Genomic DNA, 12,123 nt, shown 5'->3' on the forward strand with positions numbered 1-12,123 from the left:
CATTGAAAAGACGTTGAACTAATGTTGCTGTCTCTTATACACATCTAGATGTGTATAAGAGACAGGTTTTCATCAACGTAAATTTCAACGTTGATTCAACGTCAAATGTCTAAGGTTTTTTCAACGCTAATTTTTCAACGTTGGAACAACGTCAAATGACCAATGTTGAATTAACATTGAATTTTGGTTGTATATGAAAGTTTTAATCAACGTAAAATTTCAACAGTGATTCAACGTCAAATGCCTAAAGTTGTTTCAACGTCAATGTTTAACGTTAAAACAACGTCAAATGATCAATGTTGAATCAGCGTTGAGTTTTAGTTGAATATGAAAGTTTTCATCAACGTAAATTTCAACGTTGATTCAACGTAAAATGTCTAAAGCTGTTTCAACATCAATTATTTAACGTTATAATAATGTCAAACGATCAATGTTGAATCAATGTTGAATTTTGGTTGTGAATGAAAGTTTGCATCAACGTAAATTTCAACGTCGATTCAATGTAGTATGTTCAATGTTTAATTCAATGTAAAATGTTCAATGTTGAGTCAATGTCAATGTTTAATCCTTTAAACTTACAAAATACACTGAGTTCAAAATATACTTGACCATTTTTCTTTAATTGAAACTTGCAGAAAACATAAAATAGTATGCATTGTACTATACAGGCATGTTTAAATCAATAATATAACAACAGCTACTATGTCTAGATTTCAAAATATACCTATGCATTACTGTCGTCTTAACTGACCTAATATTGCACACTTAGCTTAATTAAGAATCTTTCGCGTCACAGGATTCGGATTAAATCAGTAACTTTCTTGGTGATAAATTATTTGAAGCTCTACTCCTTAGCCAGGTCTTTTCTTGTCCGACCAGAGGTATTGAAGCAAGGTATCCAAAAACCTTTGTGAAAGATAAAAACAAAACAAAAATATTTGAAACAAAGACTGAAATATTATTTTAAAGTTAATTGTAAGGTAAATTTTAAAAATGTATATACTATACTACATGTAGTATAATTTTAAAAATGAAAATACTATCTACATGTAGATAGTTGAAACAACTGTTCTTCCCAGAGCAATCTACATTGATATACTGCAAGCATTACCAATAATCATGCAAATACTGAAAAATATTCACTATGAACTACAGTACTGCAAACATGGACAGTTAGAGATTTCTGTATAGAGAGTGGCACTTAACCTAATACACATATTCATTCAGTTTTATTACTTTTGATATGCACAATATTCAATTGAATGTTGTGAGAGTACAGTAATTGCCTAGGTTTATAATGGGCTTAAACTCAAACAATTTGACATTTTGCTAAATAATTAGGAACAACATCAAACAACATGTATGGATGGAGAACAAAAGTAAGTTTGAAAAAAACTTTAAGTCACATCTTTCAATAATAGAATGTGTTTTTTTTTCAAAGATTTAAATACATTTTTCTTTAAGGGCAACTCAGACAGCATCATACTACGAAGTTAGGTGCCATTTATCGTTGAAGAATATTAAGTATGTTAAGATAATATTTACGATTTGACTGTCCCCAATTAATTTAAACTTAATAATCGCCTTCGTACGACTATAATCGTCGTAAAACGACGATTAAGACAAATGCTGTTTACTGTTTGTATGACTTCTTAGGGACCCAAGACTTTAATTAAGAAACAAATGGTTATTACTGTGACACAGTAGGGTAGTCACCTATTGCTGTAGGATAGTGGTATTAGCAAATGTGCAGTATATTCTTGCAAAATTTAACAATAAAAATTATATACCTTTTTACTGCTTCATCATGGCTGCTCTTCCATCAGTTTTGTACCAGGAGACAAATAATACACATTCAATAGTCGGTTTCTTCCGAGTGTCTACCACAAACAATATATTGCAACAAACATGGCTTCCTGTCAATGGATTGAAAACCTGAAAGAAATACCATATTATTTATAGTTAGGCCTATACACAAAACTAAATTAGCCCATATCTATTTTTATATTTCTATTATTTATAACACTAACCATCAAAAGATAGGCCTATTGTTAATTTTTCTCTTTATTGACAGAAAATATAAAAATTTACATTATTAACATCTTCAAAAAATAAAAGAAGAAAATGATTACTGATGACATGACAGTGATGAGGCTCCACTGGCAGTATGTAGGCCCATGATATGAGATGAATTATTAAACACACATAATAGGCCTAGGCCTAGCTGTTTTATTTTTGCACTTTGTCCATGCAACCACATTTTAACATTATATTTAATTTAATATAGACCATATTATAGCATTTCAACACAGGACGTGGCCATTTTGCAAAGAAAAGTCTAGGCCTAGGCGATTAAAAATTACCGCTAATAATTTAAACTTAGCCCACACATCGAACTTGCAGTGTAGCCCGAACAAGTAAAATTATGCTAACTATCTATGCCCTTACACTACCCTACAGTACTCTAGTCTAGGCCTAGTCTATTCTACCAGCTAGGGCCAGCGGGCTGGCTGGCCTAAATCTTAGTTAGAACAAAAGATAACCACATAATAATATAAAGCAGGCCTATACAGTTACGATATTGGGCTAGCCTAGATACACCCTGTAATATAGTATACAAATATACAGTTCTTACCATTTATTTGATAATGGTGAAATTCTTTAGTATGTAAACTGTGTATGAAGACAGCTTTACAGCAACTGATACATACTTCAAAACATGAGCATTTGTTTCTGATTGGTCTGTACCTAATGACCTAATCCGATTAGCCCATTACTTGCCACACTTTCAAGGACAGAGAACCAATGTAATTACCATAATGATTAAAGATCATATGCTCTCATAATAGGCCTATGAGTTTTTTTTATACCCCACCATGGAGGTAAACTTTAATAAATCTTGTACAATTATTTCTATGAAATTTCATATCAAGTTGAGGTTGAGTTAAAGAAATTTAAACTTGGTTGAAAAAAATAACATTCTAAATGTTGATTATACGTTAAAATACAAACTACATTTTAATTTGACATTGAAAAGATGTTATTACTGTGATTTTAATATCTCAACCAGTTTTCAACGTTTTTATTGTTAAAATAATGTTGAGTAAATAATGGGTAGGCCTACTTTCAATGTTGATTCTACATTGAAATAAAAACTATATTTAAAGTTAACGTTGGAAAAATATTGAATAAATATATTGCAATTGTTATGTTAAAATCGCACCCCGATTTCAAAGTGAATTCATTGTTGAAATAAAGTTTGGTAAAATCTTAAACTCCGGGTTGAAAACACAACTTATTTTAAATGTTGCTTATACGTTAAAATAAAAACTATATTTTAACTTGACATTGAAAAGATGTTGAACTAATGTTGTTACTAAAATTTTAATATCTCAACCAGTTTTCAACATTTATTTATTGTTGAAACAACGGTGAGTAAATAATGGGTGCTTTGTAGAAACACAACACATTTTCAACGATGATTAACATTGAAATAAAGGCTAGGCCTATATTTAAATTTAGCGTTGGAAAAATGTTGAATAAACAATGCAATTGTTATGTTAAAATGTCAACCAGATATCAAAGTGAATTCAATGTTAAAATAACGTTGAGTAAAAAACTATATATTTTCAACATTTATTTAACGTTGAGAAAACGTTAAATAAACAATAAGTCTTTGGTTGAAAACATAACACATTTTCAACGTTGATTCTACATCGTACAAAGTCCGGTCTGAGCCAGCCGCAAATCTTGGAACGTCACCTTGACGATTATTATCCAAACAGTACACTCCTCTGGGGAGATCTGCCAACCTACCAGTTGTCTAATAAAAGAACACAAACAATGGGTTAAAATGATTTATTGGATAAAATGATTGACATTTCGACAGAGATACTAATATAGATGTGTATAAGAGACAGATCTTATATATATCATATCATATATATCATACCATCATATAATATTATATATATACATATATATAATCCTATATACAGAAAACTTAGTTACAGGTTTGAATATTCAAATGTGAGACACTGTATTTAGAGGGATTTGAACCGGGTTTTAGAAGACATACACCAACTAAACCACAAGGGTTCGATCCTATTCTGCCACTACATGCGTTAATCTAATTTGCTTGTTAAAAGCCAGACCCATAGTCCGTGTTTTCCAAGGAGGATTCTGGTCATGGGTTCCAGAGGCCCCGGGGATGGAGTGCTTAGATAAAAAAAAATACATTTTGCACTTTCAATTAAGGATGATATTTCAATAATTATCATACATACAGAAGAAAAACAAAATGAACATGCATTCGAGGATCATAAGAACTGTTACACTTTTACAATGAACTTTTACAAAATATCCAGTGGTGTAAAAGTATAATATCTCAATACGCCTCAAACCACCAGGCTGTCGGTTTCTTCTTTAAGGCACCATCGATCTTGATTTAGAGATTACAAAAATAAACACTTAAGGCACTGCCCGGATTCGAACCGGGGATCTCCTGTTTACTAGACAGGCGCTTTAACCAACTAAGCCACAGCGCCACTTGGTATCTGCGCATGATTACATTATATTGAGTCCGCGTATTCACTCTTAAAGCTTTTGGAAGTATGCAGTATTGTTAAGCTCACATTATAAAGCAAATAAAACCGTACCTCCTTCTCTGCATGTTTTTCTATGTTATTTTGAATCGGGGAAAATAAATATATTGACGAGCGTCTTGTATCACATTGCCATTAACATTTATTGTAAAGCTCAGTCCTCTCTATCAAATTCTATGTGACAAATTTGTGTGATGTGCCCATATATTATGGGCTTTGTCATTGTATTTTTACTCATTACGTCATATCTTTAAATAGATTACGTTGTGACCACATTTCCATATGCAAGAAAGGTTATAATATTTAGATTGAAAACAAAGCTCATTGTGAATTAAAGGTAATATAAAACTATTATATAATATAGCAACAAAAATATAGGCACTGCCCGGATTCGAACCGGGGATCTCCTGTTTACTAGACAGGCGCTTTAACCAACTAAGCCACAGCGCCACTTACTGACCTAACTCTTTTACAATGATAGTTTATGAATGCTGTCTTCACTTGCAAAACTTAAACAAAGAGGTATAATGTATGTTTTACCTCCAAGCCAAAACGACTCAGGGCCGAAATGACCAGTATTTCATACATCCACGCTCATATTAAAGGAAGATGAAGCCATTTTTATTCGAACTTATTTGTCTGACCACCTCATCTGTACAGTACACCGTCTGGACTGCGTATTTTTACTATGAAGAAATATATATTAAGTGTCTTGATCCTGGACTTAGACACATTATCAGGTAAAACGTGGGAGCGTCCGCCGCTTCGGTTGTGTAAAATGGCAATGTCAACAAATTTTGCAGTGGCGGATCCAGGAATTTGAATTAGCGGGGACAGAGGGAAGGACTTTCATAGGTGGGGGTCTAGGCTACCTGAGCCCCACCATTGTCTGGGGCTGATGTAAGAAAATTTATGATTATGGCACCTAGATGCCCGAAAACGTCAATCTCAGACTAAAATTTGAATACAATTTTCTTTTTTATCTCAATTTTAGGGGCCGACCGGCTGGGCTCACTTGAATCCTCCACTGTTTGGATAACTTACAAAAATAGATAGAGACCATTTTATATGATACAGGTGTAAACTGGACAAAAGACAAATGTTTATGTTATTTATGTGTGAGGCACACGTCACAATATTCACTTAATTAAACATTGTCATTTGGCATACAGGTTAGAATCTCGAAGTGTGTGTAAAAGAGGTTTTATGTTTCCAAAACAAAACACAAATCTTTTCCTCATTAACATAATGAGAAGTGATGTTAAAATTACAACAAAAATAAACATAATTCAAAAAGTATATATTAAAAAGTACATTAAATACAATAACGAGAGTGATATTGAGAGATCTTACCATGACGTTTAAGAACCCCAAAAATAAAATGAACATGAAAACCAATTTTTGACGTCAGTGAGACTCGAACTTATGGCTGCAATATACTGAGTTCTTACCATGACGCTAAAGAATTGTAATACCGATGTCAAGTAGGGCCGAGTCATTTTTAAAATATAGACCCTCAAACTTGAGGGGTTTTTGGGTCCGCGCAAGGCGGACCCCAGAACCTCACTGCTGTTCTTGTTATTACCAGATTTTTAACGAACGTGCAGGAATTGTTGTACACATAAACTAAAGGTTATTTCCAACAAACGTTCATGGCCTTTCTTTTAAGTTTAAACCCAGGGTGTCCCCTACACCTACAAAGCAAACCAGGGGATTCAGCAAGGACTGTACATTATTGAAATTACCATTAATAGGGCACGTCACATGGATGGTGCGGTCGGTTAAGGATGTGTTCTAAAGAACCAAAAGTCGTGAATACCCAATAAATAAAGAGATAAATAAACGTAATACTCTGTATGGCGGTAACCTCAGTTTAACGCACTTATCGGTGAGCTGTCGTTCTTGTTTTTATAACGGTCGATGTGCAATTTAGATCAAATTAGGCCTATTAGATGGTTCGTAGGTAGTGTGAAAGACCACAACTGGGTCGAAGACCACAACTGGGTCGAAAACCCCGCTGTCTGTGTATTTAACATAAAATTAATAGTCTGGACATGGCCTGGACAGGGCTAAGACGAAAATGACTTCAATAAATAAAAAATAGAAAAATTATAATTTCTTATTATTATTATTATTATTTTTTTTTTTTATTTATTTTTTTTTTTTTTGTGTCGATTTCAAATTATATTAGGCCTATGTCATATGTGAATGTCATTCATGTATTATTATTTTTATTATTAGGTAGCTTTTGCACTTTTGGCACAACAAAAAAAAGATAACCAGTAATAGGCTATCCTGATTTCCTGCGCATTTGTCGGATACTTAAAGCCCCATTCCCGGCAAAATTTCACTAAAAACTGACTTTTTTTAGAAAATATGCATTTGCATTACTCCAATTTTTATAAATCATGGAAAAATATTGGCATGAATTTTAGTTATGGAAAAATATTGGCATTTTTTAGTTTTACGCAAAAGAATAAAAAAAATGAGAAATACAGACTATTTCTCATAAAATATTACCATTTTCTCGACGAATTCATCGTTACTAGGCAAATTCAGAGGTTGTAGATCGCATCAACTGGAATACTCTCCCTTTTATTTATACTTTATACAGTCAATAAAGTGCGTCCTCTCTAATGAGATTAGTTTTTGTATTTCGCATCTCGCACAATGCGGTCGTTCGATTAGGCTGAGATTTGTTTGTTTAAGTGTCAAAATCTCAGTCAGAATCAGTTTTTTAACAAATTATTCATGTATTATTATTTTTATTATTAGGTAGCTTTTGCACTTTTGGCACATTTTTGGCATTTCAGTCTTATTTTACATTTTTTTCATTCTTAGGAATGTCTAAATTCATTTAAACTAGCAATTCCGTATTATATTTATAAATCTTTATAACATTATACAAAAATTAGATTTTTCTTAAAAACTGAAATTTTTAAGAATGAATGGAGCTTTAACGAATATTGTGTGGAGAGCACCGCCATGCGTCTCCGCAAAGACAAATGTAAAGACGGAGAGTGATCTATAGAGGCGCTTTACGCTCTTATTCGATTTGCATTATTACTAATTAGTTGGTATTACACAGTGTGGAAAACGCAACGTTACAAACACTTCATTTGGGTTCTTTGCGACACAAACCAGGATAATGGAATGGCCTATTGTAGCACTTAAACATAACATGGTGATAAACTTCGCTCAGTTAGGACTTGACGAGCCTTATGCAAAGATCGTATCCGATACTGCTCAGCAGACACCAAACCATTATTGGCGTCAAGAATGGGAGAATGAAACAGGAAAATCATTTACAACGTGTTCTAAGTTTCATTGCAGCGAAGATGCAACGGACGGAACCCATGTTTGTGTCCGAGGTTACACACAATTGCTTTTCTACTTTATAATCCCACTTTGTGAAGACCATAATAACTTTGAGGAAGGAAAAACAAATTGGTTCAGAATAGTTAAAGACACAACAGCTCTTGTAGTTAGCAGACCAAGAGCTTAAGAAAAACAAGGAACTTTTACACGGAGAATTACGCTTCAAAATCTCGCTGGCCAAGAATTAAGTTTGAATTTGACTAAAATGAATCAGATTTCTGTCTCGTAGTACTAATAGCTGGTGGATTTCTTTATTTATTTTTTTTTATCTTTCGACAATTTTGATTTTCTTAGCCCTGAACATACACCTTCAATAAAATTGTTAATAAACGTGACACGCCACTAGGCTTAATATGTACACTTCTTCATACGAATCAAGATCGTTTAATTTAAACATGCTGAAAAATAACATTAAAAGTAATCGACACATTATTGGCTAACATGAAGCAGTGCGGAAGAAACTACATAACAGAATGTCGACGCAACTTTTGAATATAATATTTCTATCTCTTCATCCGTTAATATTCATTAATGGTGTATAACTATTAATACTATAATATGAAATTATATATAGTCATTATCTATATCCATCTAACTTTTACCTACTACTATAACTAGTTATCGGGTTGAATTTGTATGTCTAACCGATATTTACTATTAGAATATAGACTATAAGTATATAGTTACTCGTAAATAAATATCAGTGGTTATCCAATTAAAACAACTTAAATCAAGTGGTTCATCATTCAAAGATGGTCGTTTTCGCAAAAAAAAAAAAAAATTAAAAAATTAAATTAAAAAAACCAAATAGATGGACGTGTCGGGGACATCAAATTAATAATTTTTTCAGTTATCTGATAGAATTTAATCAATTATTTAATTACTGAAAAAACTTGGCAAAAGACCGTAAAAATGGTATGATGTGTTTTAATTTTGTTTATGTTTCTTACTGTATACATATAGGACTGTTTAAATCGCTATGTTATCTATTTCCACCCCAGCTATAAACAAAATACTTGACTAAGCATTGTAAGTAAAATTAGCTTTGAGAGATGCTGTTCATAGTTTAGGCATAGGCCTATTTGCATACGTCGGTGTAGTTTGAGTGTAGAATTACCGCTGTCTTCACCATTAATTAATTATTATCACCATCATCATTAATGTATTATTATCATCAACAGCAACATCATCTTCTTCATCATCATCGTTGTTTTCATCATCATCATTATTATTATCATCAACATCATTATTATTATCATCAACATCATCTTATTCATCATCAACAACTATTATAATTACTATTCACAAGACTTTTTCTGATGCGAGTTATACAACGTACAAAAATATAACTGAACTCACAAATATCCTTACATACTTTTATTGAACTAATACACATTTGTAACATATACACATGCGTGTTGATATTTTTTTTACATTACCGGTATATCAATGTCCACTTTCAGAATCACTCAACAATAACATATTTCAGGAGTATTTTATACTACTACTAATAAAATCTAAATAATTTTATTAATACATTATTTTAATTGCAAGCAATAATAGTTACACATGTAGCACTTTGATGTATTGCGTCATATCATTGCACCACTTGGCTCATGTACTTTTACATAAATAATTTTCACAAGTTGATTAAAGATTTGTTTATCAAATGATCTGTAGAATACATCATAATATAATCATATACGTAATCTAAAACATAATAAATGCATCGACTGTTAACAATCGGCAAATATTGCGTTAGGCATATACTACTGCATTCAGTGTGTGGGTTATCCTTCCGCTGAATATACTTGACCACTTATGTTGCTCAGTATGTAAATTGGTGTTCTTGCGCCAGCTAGAAAAAGAAACATAATAAACATTCCTTTTTAATGATTGTCAACAAAAATTCGAAAAAATTATGGAGTGAACGTGAAACTAAACCATGTGAAAACATTTAAATAGATTTAAAATTTTAAAATACAAAAATTCATTCAAAAATTTGGGGGAAAAATGAAAACCATGGATACAAATTCATTTGTCGTATTGTTGACTTATTATTGGATATAATTGAATGTTGTTTTATACGTTTATCAATTATTACATTAATTTTAATTTAATTAAAGCTGAACTCACCGAAATTTTGCACCATTCTTATTCGTCTATCTTGATCATATACACGCATACGTCCAGTCATGTTGTTCAGGATCCTGGTTCTGTTAGCATTGAGAGGGCAGTGAAGCTTGCTGCTAAATTGTTCTGGAAATGAAGTTCTACATTTGTTGTGTGATACCAATTGTGGACTGCAACTGTCAGGCGAACAAGATCCGTTTAGCGAACTTCCCTGAATAAACTCATATTGTCCGGTTGTTGCAGAAGTCGATGGTGAAGTTTTCTGTCTTTTCACGCTTAGATCAAGTGGTTCATCATCCAAAGATTGTCGTTTTCGACTGTCATGAGATTTAGTAGAAAGATCCATTGGATACGAGACTGACTGAATTTTTGATTGGTTCACCGCATGCACAGAGTTCTCATAAGGCATTAGCATATGACGTGGGTATTCAACTTGATGATAAACAAAACTCACGGGACTCACTGCAGCTTGAGGTGATCTTGTCTTTTGATTGTTGTCAAATCTTACATTGGGTGGAGATTTAATTTTCACGCCTGATGAATCAACCATAAATTCCTGTACATATTGCTGATAACGTAGTTTTAAGTACTTCCAATCGTTCTCCATTCCTGACGACCTACAATGTTTACAATCTACATTCATAATCCAAAAGTTGTCCTTTCCTGAAGGCCTATCTGGACGACGCAAAACTTTTTGGAAACAATCGTTGATACTCAAAGTATGACGCACACTGTTCTTCCATCCTTCATAACCCCCACGAAGGCAACAAAAAGCTTTCGGCATGAAATTTATAATGTTCTGTAGCGTCATCATAGTATTGGGATTGGACACAATGGCAAAGGTTATCATCTCGATGTAAGAAAACGGAGACTTGATACGCCGCATGTAGTCTGGTCGTGGACGTTTTCGCTTATTGACTTTCGGTGTTTCGGTCGGTGATTCAATTATTTGTATTCCCTTTGTAACACATTCAACATCATCAGAATACTGAGGCTCCACCAGTTTAACAGAAACACTATCTGGAACAGCTTCATGAACGGTGGAGTCTGGCGAGGCAACCCAGTTCATATTACTCAATACTCCTGCCATATTCTACAACTTTTTCAAAAATGTATATTTGTCTGTTGTTTCCAAAGCTCAAAGTGGCTAATGAAGATGATAATAATTTTCACAGTTTATAAACACTAAGATTTGGAGCTCACCTTGTCGAAATGTGATGTGATTGGTCAACTGTGTAAAACAAAAGCTATTGTTTCAATCGTTACACAGTTTAGTATGTGTAACAAAGGACGCTACCAACGTGAATACAAAGGGAGTTTACTACTGTAGCGTTGGAGTCACATTAATTGTTTTTGAATATCTTTATTTCAATTGTGTAGTGTGTATGTGTGTGGGAAGCCACGCGCTTTTATCTATTATTGTTCATTACAATGTTTGATAACGTAATACATTTAAAGACAGAATAATGTGTTAAGTCTAACTGGTGGAAGAATGTGTTAAGTCTTTATTATTAAGTAATTTTGAAACGTGTCTGTTATATATTGGGTTAAAAATTGTGTAATTAGGAAACAGTGTTTTATGTAGTTTTCATTCCTGATGATGACATAATTAATGCCGAAATATTGAATCCCAAGGCGATGGCGTGTATTTCGATACTTGGAGTATGTATTATACTTTCTTGTGTTTTATGTAGGTCCAATAATGATTCCGAACAATTAACTGAAAAATTACATTCATTATTTTACCGAGGTCAATTGTTTTATGATCTTACTTTGGGATCATTTCTATAGTTTGTTATATGGAGAAGCAAACAAGTTGATCAAACCGCAAACCCACTGGAAATTGTTTTATAATATTTTTTAATTTATTATTATTTATTTTATTATCTTTTCCAAGGAAATTTTTATTTGAAGGGTATATTAACGAATGTATGACTTAAATTTAATTATATATATATATATATATAGTATATGATTTTATTTTACAGTATATACTATATATATATAT

General features: G+C 32.6%; 1 protein-coding gene, 1 long non-coding RNA gene and 2 other non-coding genes across 4 annotated transcripts; all 4 read right to left on the reverse strand.

Annotated features, from left to right (window-relative positions):
* Positions 1-601: 601 nt before the first annotated feature.
* Positions 602-3,033, reverse strand: LOC117106416. Its single transcript, XR_004445061.1, has 3 exons — positions 2,636-3,033; positions 1,791-1,935; positions 602-906 (listed from the first exon to the last, which is right to left on the reverse strand). It is a non-coding gene; the product is annotated as an uncharacterized LOC117106416 (long non-coding RNA).
* Positions 3,034-4,473: 1,440 nt separating this feature from the next.
* Trnat-agu lies at positions 4,474-4,547 on the reverse strand. The gene has a single exon. It is a non-coding gene; the product is annotated as a tRNA-Thr (tRNA).
* Positions 4,548-4,980: 433 nt separating this feature from the next.
* Trnat-agu lies at positions 4,981-5,054 on the reverse strand. Its single transcript has one exon. It is a non-coding gene; the product is annotated as a tRNA-Thr (tRNA).
* Positions 5,055-9,426: 4,372 nt separating this feature from the next.
* Positions 9,427-11,449, reverse strand: LOC117106414 (forkhead box protein D3-A-like). Its single transcript, XM_033247777.1, has 2 exons — positions 10,119-11,449; positions 9,427-9,840 (listed from the first exon to the last, which is right to left on the reverse strand). Exons 1-2 carry the CDS (start codon positions 11,203-11,205, stop codon positions 9,773-9,775), a joined length of 1,155 nt encoding a protein of 384 aa, XP_033103668.1. The 5' UTR covers positions 11,206-11,449; the 3' UTR covers positions 9,427-9,772.
* Positions 11,450-12,123: the final 674 nt, after the last annotated feature.

The sequence above is a fragment of the Anneissia japonica genome, unplaced genomic scaffold (genome assembly GCF_011630105.1).
Source record: "Anneissia japonica isolate Jap-2015-1 unplaced genomic scaffold, ASM1163010v1 scaffold287994_len634616_cov204, whole genome shotgun sequence".
Classification (NCBI taxonomy): Eukaryota; Metazoa; Echinodermata; class Crinoidea; order Comatulida; family Comatulidae; genus Anneissia; species Anneissia japonica.